Source organism: Egretta garzetta, unplaced genomic scaffold (assembly GCF_000687185.1).
Source record: "Egretta garzetta isolate BGI_Z169 unplaced genomic scaffold, ASM68718v1 scaffold81, whole genome shotgun sequence".
NCBI lineage: Eukaryota > Metazoa > Chordata > Aves > Pelecaniformes > Ardeidae > Egretta > Egretta garzetta.
Genome location: NW_009258671.1, coordinates 7967761 through 7985810, shown reverse-complemented (window position 1 = coordinate 7985810; position 18050 = coordinate 7967761). Strand labels below are relative to the sequence as shown.

General features: G+C 42.8%; 1 protein-coding gene across 1 annotated transcript in view; it reads left to right on the top strand.

Moving 5' to 3' along the window:
- PHF21B (PHD finger protein 21B) overlaps nt 1-17446 on the top strand; it is a 168399-nt gene extending 150953 nt beyond the window's left edge. The window contains exons 7-13 of the mRNA XM_009648780.2: nt 1946-2022; nt 4823-4877; nt 8478-8500; nt 9889-10047; nt 11095-11170; nt 14630-14733; nt 17222-17446. Of these exons, the coding sequence (XP_009647075.1) occupies nt 1946-2022; nt 4823-4877; nt 8478-8500; nt 9889-10047; nt 11095-11170; nt 14630-14733; nt 17222-17446 (719 nt within the window). The remainder of the gene's footprint in view (nt 1-1945; nt 2023-4822; nt 4878-8477; nt 8501-9888; nt 10048-11094; nt 11171-14629; nt 14734-17221) is intronic.
- The last annotated feature ends 604 nt before the right edge of the window (nt 17447-18050 follow it).

Here is an 18050-nt window from a genome sequence, read left to right as displayed (position 1 = left end):
GGTGCAGCCTTGGATCACACGTTTCTTGGTGTGAGATTCTGTGTAGCTCCCCGAGTCACATGGCAGCATATGTCTAGCTCATGTCAGACTGTCAAGACAGACCTGCCTGTACTCTTTGAATTGCCGTAGGAGAAGACACCTTCTGAGCGTGAGAGGTGACATGTTCCTGTGCCAGTGGGAAAACCCAGCCAGAATATGCAAGTAGTTGCTCTTCTGTTTTTCTTGTCTACCCAGTTTCCTTCTGATACATCCATCACTCCAAGGGTGGCGGCTTAGCCAATAGTCTTCTGCAAATGAAAAGTTTCAAATCAATACCTTGCAACTCAGGCCAGTACAAAATCCATGCAAAGTGTTGGCCTTGTCTCTAGGGACACCATGTCCCAAGACATGACCGACAATACCAATACCATTTACTGGAGCAATGCTTGAAGTGGTACGTGGCCCCTTTTACTCTGTGGGGAAGTGATCAACATTTGGAAAGGGTGCCTGGAAACCAGAACTGTGTGTTGGGTATCCAACTCCCATGTATCATAAACATCCTGAAAGCTGGACTGTATCTTACTGTAGGATTGCAAGTGGGAGATAGTGCTCAGTATCCTGAAGGCCATTTTCTGGCGCTGAGGATGTTCTGAGATAGACCTCTTTAGCTCAGACATTGACGGAAAATGCCAGACCTTCTGCAGAACCAGGTGGTGTCCTGAGTTTCTGTTGGGTATGCTCCTGGTCCTCTGGGCTGAAAAGCTAGTGCTCCTGCCAGTTCCTCTCATTCTGAGGGAGTTCCTTAGAGCAAGACAGACTGGAGTTATCACCATCGCAGGGGCATTTAGGCTAACAAGATCCCTCTGGCACCTCAGTGCAGAGCCTAAACTTCGCCTTACAATATGAATGAAGGAAGTATTTTGGAATAGAGCATCAGCCTAGCTGTGCACACTTCACATCATGGGATGAATGTGTGGCTCTCCTTGCTGAAGTATGTCTGCTCTTACTTATCGAAATAAATACTTATATAATACTTAACAAAATTAAAAGGCTCTAAAATACATGGTTGTAATAATCTCACCATTCTGAACTGACATTGCGAGCTGGAAAAAGAAATGCCATGTGGCAGAAATTAAATCCTAGCTCAGATAAAAGTAGCATTAAACCTATGATTTCAGTGGTCGAGGAAGCCACTCACTCTTTCTGTGTGTGTCTACAGAAGTGTGCGCATGGCTAACTGTTGCTAAATGCAGTCCTCAGCAAGTACCGTCTCGAATAGGTGCTACCATTTAGCAGAAGGGAGTTCTCTTGTGTTTCACCCTTTTCCGAGCAGGACGGCAATTCAATGAGACCATCTTTGCGCTGCTGTTTCCAGCAACACAGACGCGTGTACAGCTCACAACAACATTTTGCATGCTCAGGATGGTGGAGTTGTATGGTTTTGGATGGATAACTCATCACGCCCTTAGTTAGAACTGAATCTTAGCCATGCCATTCTAACTGTGCTTTTTCTAACCTCCACAGAGAAAAAGTAATGTAAATTAAATTTAAAAGGATCTCTATGCTTTCATCTGATATGAATTACAAGGCTTAACTGCTTTAAATGCTTCATTTTTGTTAATAGCAGACATTGGTAGTATTTTGAAAGCTCGCTGTTGATGCTTGCTGAATATGTGTCTGAAGGGATCATAATAAAAATCTTGTAGGGCAGCAGAAGTCCGCCTTGAAGGAGGGAAAAAATAAAAAATGCCTGTGTTCTAAAGCTTACAAGGAAAAGCTTATTAATGTCAAACCTTGAACTGCTGCAAATATCAATGCTGATGCAACCCAATTATACTTTAGAAACTGAAACTGAACACAAAGCCCAAGGGGTTGAGGGTAAGAGCATCTTGCTTAACAAGTTAGATCTACATTTTTCCCTGATGAATGAGAAATGCACAATTCATGTTTCTTTCCATGGTTACAGAAATCCAGAGCAAGCGTCAGGAAAGAAAGAGAAGAAGCACAGCAAATCCAGCCTACAGTGGACTCTTGGAAACAGAGGTACTTTATCATTCACTTTTTTTTAACACAGTTCTATTTCATGTCAATAAAAGGTTTAAGTGCTTCTTATTACAAAAGTATACATGAATGCAGAACCACACATTTACTTGTGAAGAGATATTGATGTGGAAAAGAAAGAAAAGATCTCATCTCAGTAGCTAAGCAACAGGTTTTCACCCCACAACATCACTTGCTTCGAACTAGAATTCGTCTTAGTTTTAATAAAGGCCAAAAGGACTAAATTAATGTGGGACCTAATTACTCTTTCACCCACGCAAACAGTTCCTTTAGGGCAGAACTGAAGAACAGAAGTGCTGCATTATGTTCAAACTTACATCACTATTTCTCTTTTCCAATGTGCCAAATAATAAATGGAGAACTTTGCTTTTTTTATTAGCGACATTCATAAAAGAGATGTGTTGGTTTAAGAATCAGTGTGCTCTGCAGGGGGTATGGAAGCCTGCATAATAAATATAATAATGCATAATTAAAAATAAAATGCTCTGGATAATCTCTGTTGTCTGTTACGCTTGCACTGTTACATTTATAGTAGCAGCAAAATTCATTCCTCTGTAATATTGGATTGAAAACCTGGTGTAAAAGCAGCATATAAATAGACTTAACTTTTTCTGAAATTGTTCTTTTTTGTCTGAACTGACATATGTGCATTTTTTCAGCTTATTAAAATTCCACCTTTAAAATTTCACCACAGTTTGGGGTTACTATTTGAACTTCCTACAGGAATGAAACTCCATTCAAGCAAGATCTCTCTATGTTCTGAGTTCTTTAAGCCTAAAGGAAGTGATTTTTCTTTATTTAGGTGCAAGCAATGCAGAATTTTTGGTATGCCAACATTTCAGATTTCTGTGTTGGTTGGCAGGCAGCAGACAGATGAGGCTCAGAAGAAACCCACCACTGTAGCCAAGCTGCTTAGTGGCTCGATTGTTCTTTTTTTGAAAGTATTGGGGATTTTATACCCCAGAGCTGCTCTGGGCACTTGAATTCTTCAGAACTCCTCAACTTTTCTCCAGTGATCTCTTCAGAGCAAATACCAACGTCCATACATCCAGTATTTAACACAGCAGGACCTTAGCCTTGCTAGCATTAAATTAGTAGTGTCTTCTCTTAGACCTTTTTGTCTTGATGAGTTTGTTAAAATACTTGCAGCAGAGTTTCATGGCTGCAGCCTGATCGGTGTTTGTGAGAAACTCAATTATCTTGGAGCAGGGATGGAGGAGGTGATGGAGGAGGTCTGCTGCATCCCTAATTCATGCCTCGCATTCTATCTGTTCTCAAAAGCATATCCTAAAGTGAAAGATGGCACGGAGAAAGAAATGTCTGTGAAGGAGTCCTGTGGCTGATCAGCTGTGTCCTCATTAGGAGTTGTCATTAAGTACTGACCATGGGGAATGCCATTCAAGTAAAATGGAAGCAGATGGTTTTTCTCTGATCAATTAGCTGCTCAGATTGATTTGCTAATCAGTGAGTTGAGGTATTTTGTGGCATTTCAGGCATTTTGGTGCAGTTTAATTTACGGTTTGTCTACTGAATGATCTTTAATTCATGATTGTTTAAATTGAAATTGCATACAAATTAGACTTTTTATTTGCCAACGCCCCTCAAAACGGCAGGAGCTCAGCATCTGTAGTAGTGATGCTAACTTCCTTGATTACAAAAACGTGATCACGATCTTATATCTTCACTTGAATGTGGTGCTTTTTCTTTTAAAAGCTTTTTTCTTTAAAAAAGATGAGTTACCATTCTATTTTCCCACTCAAGTAGCTTTTTTTTTTCTTTTCTTTTTTTTTTTCATAGGAAAGGGTTAAGTTTCAGGCTAGGTATTTTTTGAAAGAAGAAGCATCTATGCAAAATTCATTAACAGACTGGCAGGCACCCGTGTATAAGAGAACAGTTTACTCACCACAGAATAAATCATTTATTAGCAAAACCCCTCTAATTTTCCTCCAAGCAGAGTCTAACAACATCTAATGGAGGAAAATGGTACTGTTTCCAGTCCTGCTCTACCAGTATTGGATGGCTCAGAGAAACAATTAGGGCTTATATAGACTGCTAATGAAGCCCGGCTTGCTATTGACCAACAGCTTTTACCACCTGAGAAGTTGGCAATGGGCTACATTAAATTAGTTTATCATCTCAGTCAGGTTTCCAGTGGTCTGTGTTTGCAAGTTTGAAAAATCTTTGGTGACCTCAGCAGATTGAAATTGCTGCCAGCTCCTAGAAGTCATACACATTAACTTCTGAAAGAGAAATATTTTGCTTAGGCCCCAATACATTGCTTGCAAATGCAATAGGTTCCTACAAACTGTAGGCAAGTGTCACAGAAGGTGACATGTTCTTCTGCAGGTGGGAAGTCCATCACCATTTCTACATACGCAAATAAAGATGTCATCTCAAAGCAACAATTTACTGTGCAGATTTTCCTTTATGGACATTGTTTATCTGCTAGGTTTGGGGTTACTGTTGCTGTTGCCTTGCTCTTACTGACCTCTGGAACATACCATGAAACACAGTCAATAACATTTGCAATTTGCATTTCTCTCTGGTTAATAAAATCTAATGCTCATCTAGCTGCTCCATGAAGAACTTGTCAGAAAGGTAAATAATACAGCTGTTTGTATGACCGTCTCAGGGGATAAGCGACGAATATTCAAAGTCACAAAACTGGCTTCTGGATAGTTGGTTATGTATGAGGGAAGCTCGTGGAGATTGTTAATATGAAATGGTAAGAGACAACCAGAAGACTTCAATGACACTGTTGTTTGTTTCTTTTCCCTTGTAGCGGAAGCGCCTTGCATCAAATTATTTGAATAACCCCTTGTTCCTTTCAACAAGAGGTAAGCATATTTTAAAATGAATATACCACTATTCTAATGACATATTAAATATTTATTAGTAGGATTTCATATGAATTACTGCTAGGGTACCATAGGGCATTACTTTGTGTAAGGTCCCGGCACTTTTTGGTGTGCAGTGAAAATAGACGGTTTGCCTGCAAAAACAATTGAAGGATAAGGCTTAAGGTCAAAACTGTGTAGAAACAGATCCAAAAGCTCTGCAATCAGTGGAAAATCTGATCTCTAGTATTGTAAGCACCGTGCAGTGAGAGGACTGATTGAAGAAGGCAGTGTTGTCAACCCCAAGTACTTAAAAACATCTATTGAAAAATTGGGATTTAAAAAATAATTACTATTCTGGGCTTTTCATTTGCCCCTTTTCATCAGCTTTAAGAAACTGCTGTCCATCCTTAAGGGCTAGAAATTTGCCATACCTTTTAGTCTAAAAACAACAGCTGAAACCCACACAATTTTTCTGACTCCAAGAGCTGGAGCCATAAATCTAGATTTGATGGCCTTGAAGATGCCTTTCAATCCTGTATTTATAAGAACTTCAAATGCTGAAAATTTCATGGTAAAGCCTTGAGAATTAAAAACTCAGAGGAGCCATTTGGGGATGATGATGATGCTCGTGTGAAGAAAACCATTCCAGGAAAAACATGCAACATATAGAGAAGGCAAAGAGTTGGGAGGTGGGAGGTGAAACAGGAACGCAGAGTACAGTCTAGTTCTTCAGGCGAGGCCCATGTAGGATTTAAAGAGAGAAAGCAAAAAGCTTGACTTGCATGTCAGAAGATGAGACAAAGCCAGTAAAGAAATGTGGTTATGTCCTTGCCCTCATGATGCCTTTATAACTTAGGCTCTACTGTGGTGCATTTGAGGTAGGGGAAGACAGACATTTTTCTAAGCCAAATATTATTTCAGTATCAGGAGCATTTACAGGAGTAATTTCAACTCGGACATGAAGTTTTGACAGTTTTTTAATGTTTGCTTGATATCCCTGCCAAGTGTCATGTTTAGTGCTAGAGATTCACCTTTCTGGCCCCTGCCTTGAATTCCTGCACCACAGGATCACCCACTGAATGCCGCAGTGCCCCTCTCTACCTTCAAAATTTCATGTGCTGGATGCAGGCAACTGCCTTACTTACCATATGCCTGTAATGCAGAGGGTCTCGGAGGACATGAGAGGTTATTACACGGTAAACAGCTATGATGACACGCCTCTTAGGAGGAGCCCATGCTCATGTGAGCCCCAGTGGAAAGGACATTATTCCTGGCTTAGTTTTATCTTCAAAATTAAAATGATAATTTATTATTTGTCTTATCATAGCGCTTGTTTTTCCCATGTAAACACATGGGAAAACCGGGAGAGAATGGCAATGTCAGCAAGCTGTGCTGTTAGCCCCTCAGTGGTTTTCGTTTAAGTTAGGGTTTGATATCTCTGACCTTCTTTCTGCCACGTGCTTCCCATTTTATTTGCAAGGAAGTAGGCAGGTGACAGAGCTCCAGTGGCGCGGCTGTCTCAGAGCCGCTTGGAAACCAGCACTCTCTCTCCTTACTTGTTAATTCCTCTTTGAGTCCTGTATCTTTGGTTTTTTTCCAGCATCCAAAATCTGTGCTGAGATTCTGCATACTCTGTCAATTTTAATCTGGACTTCTTCACAGCAGAACTCCCCACCTCTGTAGGGGTTTAATAGCTATGTGCACCAGGCGCCATGGTGCTAGATGCTGTGCAAGCTCTGAACCGAAGGCAGATGCTGTGCCGGGGAGCTTGGCATGGCCATGATGTGTCTGTCCACCTTCAGCGCAGAGCTGACCACCCCTTCTTTTATGAAATGCTCGTTTAAAAAAATTGTTCTTCAGTTTAATTTTTCAGCAACTAGAAGGCAGAAGTGGGCATGTTTTAAAATGTTTAAAACTTTGTAGTAAAAGTGAGCTGAAAAGAGAAATAAACAAACTAAAAAAAAAAGTCCCTACAAAGTACAGGAAACAACTGTCATTTCCAGAAATGCAGAAGAGAACAATTCTTGTAAATTTTCGGCAAAATGTCAATTAATCAAGATTCAGTTATCTGAAAATGCCTTACCTGAGATGAGGTCACATCCTCTGACATGTATCATTTGTAGAAAAGACTCTTCAATTATCAACCCCCTGTTTATCTGAGTAACATTTATATCCCCTGAGTAATCGCAGTGTCATATCGCGGTGGATCCCTGTGTGTGTATTTGTGTAAAGGAGCTGACACCTACAGATTTTATAAGTCAGTGATTATTTATGGAACTCATTGCCAAAGGATGCTACAATTGTTGGAGAAAGTACAGAACTTGATGGAAGGAAAATCTAAGGATGTTAAATATAAAAATGAAGATGTGAACTCCAGGTTAGGAAAGCCCATAAACAGCTAGCATCTGGCAGGATATTTCTGGAGTAGAAGAATTTACTCTGTGCTTGCCCTGTCCTTGCACTCTGTGCATGAGTGGCAGCGCGGGATGCTGTTAGCAAAGGACCCCAGGCTTTATAGCCTTTGGTCTAACTTAGGTGAAGCTGTTCCTTCGTTCTTATGTGCCTCTTCTTACATACGTGTGTGGTGTGAATGTGTCTGCATCTTCACATGCATGCGTACATCCATGTCTAAAACAAATGCGTAACAGCAGGGAGCGACTCCCAGGTTGGTCTGTATATGAGAGATCATACTGTGGCAGCTATATTCCCATTTGTGATCGGAGAGAGAGCTGAAGAAGGACAGAAGGACAGAAATATCAAGTTTGGTTGTCTCCACTTTACTCCAAAGAAAGGCCTCTCCATCAGCTGCTCGTCGCTGGGACAGTGTGCACCAATGTCTTGCACATCAGCAACAAAAATTAGAACCCACTGTGCAGTTTCCATAAAGCTGTTAAAATTCTCTGGCTTTTTATTTTTGGACCAAAGTATGATGAATTTCACAAATATTTTCATGAAAGGCTTGGCCTGCTTTCCAGTGAGCTCTGACGGTTCTTGTTCTTACCAGGCTGTGAATGCAATCACTACAGACTTGGTTCATCAGAAGGTCAGAAAATCTTGGCAGTTTGGGTGGGAGTCATTTGATAATAAAGACTTGATGGTAACATAAAGTTCAGTTGCACAAGCCGCACATTTTGGCCATGAATCAGCTGAACATTTAAGCACGTGTTTAACGATAAGTCAGTGGCACCACTTTCATACTCTGAGTTAAGCACCCGCTTAAGTGCCTTGCTGGTTCATGGCCAGACTGTTCATCACCCAGCAGGCTGAAGTCCTTAAGAGAGACTTTTGGACTACTAACATGCAGAGAGGAGGTCTGCATGAAGATTTTTGAAAGTTTGAAATAGTCTGTGCTTCTCTTACTATGACTTTTTAGTGTCAGATCTTCAGACACAGGATTCCTGCAATGTAAATTTTTAAATCTCACATGCTAATTCCACTGCTTGCTGTTGCATTCTTTCCTGCCCGCGTTAATTTTGGCAATGTCCTGATCTCCTGTGTCACAGCTTGACTAAAATTACTCCCATAGCTGAGAACTAGCATTCACTGCAGCGACGTATTTCCCACTAATCTGTTCTCTGCCCTTCTTTCGTGTGCTAGCAAATGAGGATCCATTCTGGAAGGTATGTGTAGCAAAATTTGTGTACTACCAAGCATCTTTCTCATCACCCTGTAATTCCGTGCTTGCTTCTGGTTATTGTGGTCTCTATCAAGGTACGAAATTGCAGTATTCTCTTTGCCTATCATACTGCTTGTGTGAAACATTTCCCATTTAACTAAATCTTTGAGCCTCTAAGTTAGAATTTCGAAGAGACGAACTCTTGGGCTTTCATATGTAAAGCTTGAGTTTAATCCCTTTGTAGAATCCACTGATTGAGAAATTGCTAGTCCAGTTTTGTGATTTTAATGAAAATGTTAAGAAAAATGGGTAACCATTCCTGTTTGTATAGATTAAATGTCTTTATATTGAGGTTAAAATTAAGACTTTTTGAGCAGGTAATTTCTACAGAGTAATATTTTGGGGAGCGATTTTTTGACAAGACTGAGTTGGAATTCAAGATATAAGTCTGACTAAAACTATCATGAAAGATTATAATTAATATCCCTAAAAATGAAAATATGCTTTTGGAATTAACAAAGGTACAAAATTATTATTCTCCTTCCTGGAAAAGCACTAGGAAAATTTAGGGTTTTTTTATAATGATTCACAAGCCATGAGAGTTTCAAAATCAGTATCTCCTTTATTAAAATGCACTTAATTATACAAAGAGTAATTAATGTTGCCACCAGATTAGCATAGCAATTTACTACATGACATTGTAACTTTGTTGATGAGCCTTAGTTCATTTTATATATTGCTTCAGACAAAGTACTAATCAGTCTTATTGGAGAAAGGTTGTCAGAGCAAGGCTGAACAGGGAACAATTAATGCGAGGGAGAATAGAGGGGCAGAGGAGCCCTCTAGAGGAGTTGACAAAAGAGGGTACATAGCAAAAGGCTGTACTGGAGTGGACAGGTTTCCTAGCTGCTCTTGGAGGCAATGGGCATAAACCATGAAACTGTGCTTTTTCTCCAGAAACTTGTCCTTGCTTGCTTCCTTCTGCTTTGGACTTGAAGGACAAGTGATCCACACACTGACTTTGGCCCGTGCTTTGGAATAGAGCTGTGCCTGGTGATACATGTCTTGGAGTGACACAGTATCAAAACCAAATGAAATAATTCCTGTGTCACAAGCTGGCTTTATTAATCAACTCCCTCCTGTGTTTGATTACGTGGGTTTTATTTTTTCTATCTCTTTCAATTTATGGAACTTGCTTCTGGCTCTTTTGTTCGTTTGTGTTTGTTGCTATCATACACCATTATTTCTGTTGTCTTCTACAGTGGCCAGGGTCCTTTTAAAAATTAGATTTTGTGTTTGAATGAGCCCATCTGCTGCAACAGAGGCTTTGAATGCTGTATAGAGAGAAGTTCTCAATGGATTGACTTTACCCAAGCCATCCTTCTTTTGCAGAATGAGATCCACCACGATGAACACTGCACTGCTTGCAAGCGTGGCGTTAACTTGCAGCCCTGTGGCACGTGTCCCAGAGCATATCACCTCAACTGCTTGGACCCGCCCCTCAAAACTGCCCCCAAGGGGGTTTGGGTCTGTCCAAAGTGCCAACAGAAGGTAAGATACATGGAGCATAGCATGCCAAGGGAAGTAAATGGGAGAAACCTCAAATTTGTGTACCACTAAACTAATCTAACCTACGGTCACAGCTTAGGGGACCACATTAGCTAAAGTAATACCGAGAGGCTTTTAGTACACTTTGCAGCATTTGTTTCTGATATTTTCATCGTCCTAGAATTAGAACATAACACTGAGTGCCTTAGCTTCCCTGTAATCACATCTGCTGAGATTTATCCTTCTAAAATGTGTCTTCATTTCCTTTGTTTCCCTTCTTTACAATGAAGCCACCAGCAGGTAGGGTTGCCAGACAGGTAATGTAAATCTTATAGATGAGGGAGACTGTGCAGAAGGAGACACTGTTCACCACTGGATCTGAAAGCTGGGAGAAGAACAATTCCCTTTCTTTAAATCATGTTTATTACACACAACTATTTATCATAGTCATGTCAGAAATGCTAATTTGTCTAGTTGAGGTGAATAATGCTGATTGCATGAACAGGAAAACAATTACTAAAACAGTACAGTGTCACTAAATTGTAGAGTGGAGGCTTAGATTTTGTGCCTTAGAGTTCTTTGTGTTTGGCATTGAGATCACTGTTACGTTCCTTTGAAAATTCCTTTGAAAATGTCAAGGGGGAATTCTGTCATGCAGTTGCAGAGAGCAGAGCAGCCCAGGATTAGATCTGTGCAGTCACATTTTCATATGGACCAGCAACTTCTCCCACTCTGAGAAGACAACAGTCCTGACAGCATGGAGGTCTGCTTGTCAGGGGCTGAAAAATGTCTTCCAGCCACGGCAACAAGAAACAGAGGATTTGTAACCCCCTTTTAGCACTGTTAGGCAGTGCTGTTTATAGTCATGTGCAAAGGATTAAGCCCCGATGGAGAGTGCTACTCAAGTTATTGTCTCCTTACTTTTTAGCTCGCAAATTCTGAGACAAGGACCCTAGATTTGGTGCTGCAGAGCTGTGAGGCTGGAGGAAGAAAAACATTAATGTCTGCCTTTGTGGAGTCCTAACTTTTTATTGTTTCCTGGGCTTATAGGTGTTAAAGAAAGATGACAATGTGCCATGGACTGGAACTCTGGCTATTGTTCACTCCTATGTTACTCATAAAACAGGTAGGGATTAACACAGCTAATGACAAGGGATTCTCTGGTCGTGATGGGAGATGCTATTTGAGTCCTTCATGGCACTAATATTAAAGAGGTGGTGTAATGCTACCAGGTATCATGACATGATACCTGATGGGGTGGCTCTGTATGTTAGGGAGTGTTTCTTTTGTATAGAGCTCAACGACTGTGATGATAAGGTCGAGTGTTTATGGGTAAGCATGAGGGGAAAGGCCAACAAGGCAGATATCCTGCTGTGAGTCTGTTATAGGCCACCCAACCGGGATGAAGAGGTAGATGAAGCATTCTACAAGTGGCTGGCATAGGTCTCACAACTGCTAGCCCTTGTTCTTGTGGGGCACTTCAACTTAGCAGATGTCTGCTGGAAATACAACACAGCAGAGAAGAAACAGTCTAGGAGGTTCCTGGAGTGTGTGGAAGACAACTTCCTGACACAGCTGGTAAGTGAGCCCACCAGGGGAGGTGCCTTGCTTGACCTCCTGTTTACTAATAGGGTTGGTGGGAGATGTGGTGGTCAGAGGCTGTCTTGGGCTTAGTGATCATGAAATTACAGAGTTCTTGATTCTTGGCGAAGTAAGGAGGGGGGTCAACAAAACCACTACCATGGACTTCCGGAAAGCAGACTGGCTTGTTCAGGACACTGATTGAGAGAGTCCCTTGGGAGACAGTCCTGAAGGGCAAAGGAGTCCAGGGAGGCTGGGCGTTCTTCAAGAAGGAAGTCTTAGAGGCACAAGAGCAGGCTGTCCCCAAGTGCCATAAGATGAACCGGCAGGAAGACAACTGGCCTGGCTGAACAGGGAGCTTTTGCTGGGACTCAGGAAAAAGAGGAGAGTTCATGACTTTTGGAAGAAGGGGCAGACAACTCAAGAAGAGTACAGGGATCTCGTTAGGTCATGCAGAGAGAAAATTAGAAAGGCAAAAGCCCAGCTAGAACTCAATCTGGCCACTATTGTAAGAGATAACAAAAATTATTTTTACTTATACATTAACAACAAAAAGAGAGCCAAGGAGAATCTCCATTGGATGTGGGGGGTAACACTGCCACCAAGGATGAGGAAAACGCTGAGGTACTTAATGCCTTCTTTGCCTCAGTCTTTAATAGTCTGACCAGTTATGCCCAGGGTACCCAGTCCCCTGAGCTGGAAGACAGGGATGGACAGCAGAATAAACCCCCCATAATCCAGGAGGAAGCAGTAATGACCTGCTGCACCACTTGGACGCTCACAAGTCTATGGGGCCAGATGGGATCCACCCAAGAGTACTAAGGGAGCTGGCAGAGGAGCTTGCCAAGCCACTCTCCATCATTTATCAGCAGTCCTGGTTAACAGGGAAGGTCCCAGCTGACTGGAGGCTTGCTAATGTGATGCCCATCTACAAGAAAGGCCAGAAGGAGGATACGGGGAACTACAGGCCTGTCAGCCTGACCTCAGTGCTGGGGAAGATTATGGAGCAGTTAATCTTGAGTGCGCTCACCAAGCATGTGCAGGACAATCAGGGGATCAGGCCCAGCCAGCACGGCTTTATGAAAGGCAGGTCCTACCTGACCAACCTGATCTCATTCTATGACAAGGTGACCCGCCTAGTGGATGAGGCAAAGGCTGTGGATGTTTTCCACCTGGACTCCAGTAAAGACTTCGACACTGTCTCCCACAGCATTCTCCTAAAGAAGCTGTCGGCTCATGGCTTAGATTTTACCCTCTTTGCTGGGTAAAAAACTGGCTGGACAGCCAAGCCCAAAGAGTTGTGGTGAACAGAGTTAAATCCAGTTGGTGGCCGGTCACAAGTGCTGTTCCCCAGGGCTCAGTTCTGGGGCCAGTCTTGTTCAACTTTATGTATTATAAATGCTCCTTAGGCATCAAATCACACCTGAAAGGTCACAGTTTTGTTTCCTATAAAAATTATTCTTCTTTTCCTCAGTATGAAAATACACTGCATTTCTGCAGGCATGTAAGAATGACCATGTTAAGACAAAGATCTATGTTAAGACAAAGATGCTGAATATGAGCCAGCATTGTATCAAGGTGGCAAAGAAGGCCAACAGCATCCTGGCTTGTGTCGGGAATCGTGTGGCCAGTAGGACTAGTGATTGTCCCTTTGTACTCAGCACTGGTGAGGCTGAACCTTGAATACTGTGTTCAGTTTTGGGCCCATCACTACAAGACGGATGTTGCATTGCTGGAGCATGTCCAGAGGAGAGCAACAAAGCTGTTGAGTTGTCTGGAGCACAAGTCTGATGAGGAGCGGCTGAGGGAACTGGGGTTGTTCAGTCTGGAGAAGAGGAGGCTGAGGGGAGACCTTACTGCCTTCTACAACTGCCTGACAGGAGGTTGTAGCGAGGTGGGTGTTGGTCTCTTCTCCCAAGTAACAAGCAATAGGACGAGGGGAAATGGCCTCAAGTTGCGCCAAGGGAGGTTTAGAGTGGACACTAGGAAAAATTTTTTCACCGAAAGGGTTATCAAGCATTGGAACGGGCTGCCCAGGGAGGTGGTGTAGTCCCCATCCTTGGAGGTATTTAAAAGACGTGTAGATGTGGTGCTTGGGGACATGGTTTAGTGATGGACTTAACCTAAATTGCTAAGATAACAGTTGGACTTGGTGATCTTGGAGGTCTTTTCCAACCTTAACAATTCTATGATTCTATGACATTAAGCAAAGGGCCATGGGGGCCTGTGGCTGGGAACAGCAGGTCACTTTCTCTCCCCTTCCCCACGGTCTGCTCCGTCGCTATCTTCTCTCATTAAGGAAGCTGAGATTGATCTCTCAGGAACTTCCCTCTGTGGTGGAGGCTGTCATCAAAGTGGTGCCTTCCTGAGAGGAGGACTGAAAATGGGATTCTGAGGCAGAGTCATATCAGGCTGGGAGGCAGAGAGACACAGTCAGGTTAGGCAGAGCCATGCAGTTGGGTATGTAGCATGATGCCAGACTAGTGTCTCAGATACTACAGTAATATCAACTCAGTATCAGATGTGGTATGATACCTGTGCTCTTTTTGAGCAATTGACCATTGCTCTTTTTTAGTTCCCTGTTGCACTTTTGCAATGGGCAGTTTGGGGCATTAGATCATATTTGTAAGGAGCTTTGCAGAGGTCTGGTACTGTTACAATTGTGCTTTTCAACTATTGCCATTGCAGGTGGCTGGCCTGTTCTTAAATACCATCCGCCTCTTTTTTGGAGACCTCCAGGACCACATGTGGTCTAAGGATTAATTTTAATTCATCCCAAAGGTTCACTATAGCTTTTGGGTTGTCCTGGGTTCTAGCCATTGACATAGATGCATGCATGCAAGCAGAAACTCCAGATTTATTTGCTTGTACCTGCTGACAAAAGGCAAATGAGACCTGAAACTCAGCTTCCAAAGTACATGCTTCTGCCTTCTGTTGTCAAGGGCACGGTTTTGCCATATGTCCTTTTCTTAACTTCTGCATCCTTAATCTTATTCCTCCACAGTCAAAGAAGAAGAGAAGCGAAAGTTATTAAAGAGAAGCAGTGAGCTGAAGAGTGAGCATAGGCAGTTAGAAGAAAAAGATCGACTTCTGAACAATGCAGTGAAGGTAGGACACCTGACTGGGGACACAGAGTCTCCTGCAGAGATGCTTATAAAGAATTTATGCTTGAAAACCTGGTATTTTGTGGCTAGAAAATGTTTTATGCTCCCAAGCTACAGAAGTTCAAGTGTGAGAATGTATCTCTCCGAGTAAAAACACGTGGATTTTCTTATGCAGAAAAGCAAGCTGCTTTGGCAGGCTGAGGAGGAGAAATCACCAGTGACTGAATTCCTGTTGCACGCAAAACCCCCTCCAACCCAGCTGTGCCTGCCTGCCTGCCTTATTGTGCCATACACAGCTCTTATCTGTCCAGTGACTTTAAGGCACTTCCATTCTCCAGGTGAAAAGTTCAGTCACGAGCGTGTCCTCCAGTGGTAGCTGCTTGTCCATTAGCTCCAAACTCTTGAGATTAGGTAGAAATAACCATCTTTCTTTGCCTTAGAGGCTGAATGTTGTAACCTCCTCATGACTGGAAAGGGATTCACAATCCTTTTCTTTGTGAACTCATTTCAAAGCTAAATGCTGGCTGGAGATGTCACCCACATAGACTGTGCTATGAGGACCAGTCTCTGCCAGTATATAAGTGGGTTGAGTTCAAAGCCATAATTCCTATCCTTCATGGCTGAAGGGACTTATCTGGGGCTACCTCACCTCAGGCCCACTCGTAAGAGGTAGCTGGCGTGGCAGTCTCAATAAATATTTGAAATTCCCTTACCCTGGAAAAATCAAAGTGGCAGCTGCAGGAGTAACTGGTCACTAGTTGTTTTACCACTACAGTTATCCAGAGGAGGTGTATTAAAATATTTATCACATTTAAAGTAGAGTGGAAGGAAAAGCAATAACTTATTAAAAGACATCACAGTGGGGAATATTCCCTTTAAGTGTGTACAGCCGCCATCAGCACTAATGGAAAAACACATGTGTATGAAGAAGTGACTCTGGGGTACAGAATATCTTCAGTAGGTAGGAGAGTGCAGTGGGACGAGGTGTTTGGAAAAAGAAAAGCATTTGGGGATACAGTCAGCTATCAGGTATATGTCAGGGCTGTCGAAATCAGTAAGATTTCTGCCTAAGCAGAATCGTGTTCTTTCAGTGGGCAACACTGTTTTATTTAAATGGTAATATCAGCTGATGACTATATTTATTGGAGATGTATCCACTTGAAAGGAGAAAAACAATTAAAGGTGTTCTAGCACAGATCAGTTTCATTTCTGACATTTGCCTTAACAGAGATTTACATTAAAGAGAAAACTCATACACACCACAGGTGGAATGGTTTTATTTGGAAAAACAGAATGTGATTTATCCTTCACCTGAGATTTCACCTGTCTAAACCAACCTCTGACCAGCTCCACACATTGCCCCCTTCCCCAGGACTGGACACTACCCCCCTACCCCGGGTAGTGTAGACCATAGCCAAAGAGGAGCAATCTGCAGCCAAGTAACCAGTTTTGCCAGACCCCTGGGCCCACTGGGAGAAAGAAAACAGGAGGTGTCAGATATTAGAGAGGCCACCCTCCCATTCCATCTAGCAGACAGGCTCAGGGTTTTGGTCTGTTGTGTAGTCCCTCTCAGGCCAGAAGACAGTGTAAAGGATGGGATGTTAGCTGCAGCAGCATGGGGTTGGGGAGGGAAAGGAGAATTACCAATTCCTCCTTATGTCTTCTTGGAGAAGAGGAGGTATTGAAAAGCCGTGTAGATGTGGCACTTAGGGACATGGTTTAGTGGTGGACTTGGCAGCGTTAGGTTAATGGTTGGACTCGATGATCTTAAAGGTCTTTTCCAACCTAAACGATTCTGTGATTCTATGATTCCAAGAAGGAGATTTGGGATGCCTTCGTTTGGTTCCTGCTGTCATGTTAATTTTCACATAGGTTTGTATGAAACATTTCAAGTGATTGTCGGGTGCAGTTTGGCCACCCCGTCGGAAAAAGACTTCCTTGTGACTGCAGTGGTATAACAGTAGCATCATAGATCAAGTTTTCTGCCAGAAAGATATTGACATCATGTTCAGAGAGACCACCTTATTTTCACTGTACTGACTCCCTAAAATTTGTGGCACGTACAAAATGCGTCATGGTGAGGTTTATCCCTCAAGCATTTATCAATGCCTTTTGGTAAGATTTAGAGACCTCTCTGGTGGCTTCGGTACTTTCCAGTTATATGGCTATTCCAATCCCATGCCAACAATCCCTTTGGGGTGCAGGAGGCATTTCTGCCAGGCTGTCTACAGGATGAGGTTGGAAACGTCCTCTGCATGCATTTGGACTGGGGTGAATATTGTTACCTTAGGCAGCTGCCGCCGCCTATGTAGTGCTGGTGATTACTCGATTCGTTAAGCTGTGGTTGTGCTATCCCCAAAGGAGAATGTACTTCATTTGAGCAGGACGTGCGCTCAAGACACAAAAGGATGTTTGGAGAAATGTTTGACACCAATTTGAATGTATTCTCAGTCTTTCCTTCTCTCCCCCCTCCCCTTCTCTTTATTTGACAGAAATGCTTAGAGCTAAAAACCAGCCTGTTGGCCCAGCAGAAAGGGACTCAGTCATCACTGGAACGTCTCAAAACCCTCATTAGACTGATACAAAACGAGCAGATGATTCAGGTTACCATGACGACCACCACCACCTCCTCCCTGCTAACTGTCCCCTGGATCAAACCCTCCTCTGCCTCCGCTGCCATGCACAAAGCCTTGCAGCAATCACAGGGCAACAACTGACAGAGCCGGCTGCCAGAGAGCGAAGGAAAAGGGGGGAAAAAGAACTTCATACACATGCGCAGAGGAGAGATTAAACTGAAACAAAGGAGGGAAGGAGCGATCTCAGTTTTGATACGTGTAGAAACTTGCAAACCAATCAGCCCAGTTTGTAGGTCACTGTGGCAGCAGGTTCCCACGGAGCGGGTTGTGCTGCGGTTTTGTATTTGCCGAGACCTTCAGTGCTTATGAGATTTTTTTTGTTATGTTGGCCTTAATGTATTTATGACTAAGGATGAAGAGGAACAGTATGGCCGATGATAGGAAGCGGGGTATCCTTTCGTGGGGGGCAGACGGGTTTCCAGTTCTGCTTTAAGGGGAAAATTTTCAATGCAAAGAGTTAGTGAGCTAGTAGAGAAGTAGTTGGGCTGAAAGCTATTTTGTGGGAGGGAAATCGGTGAGCTGATAACCAGGAACTGAACTACTTAGGACTCGACATGGATTCTTACCAGAGGAACAAAGTTGGCCCCGTTGATTCAGGTGACCTGGAGACGGGGCCGTTTTGACCAGAACGGCGTCACGGACACTCACAGAGCCTTCGAAACAAAAGCGCGGTTTTTTTACGTAT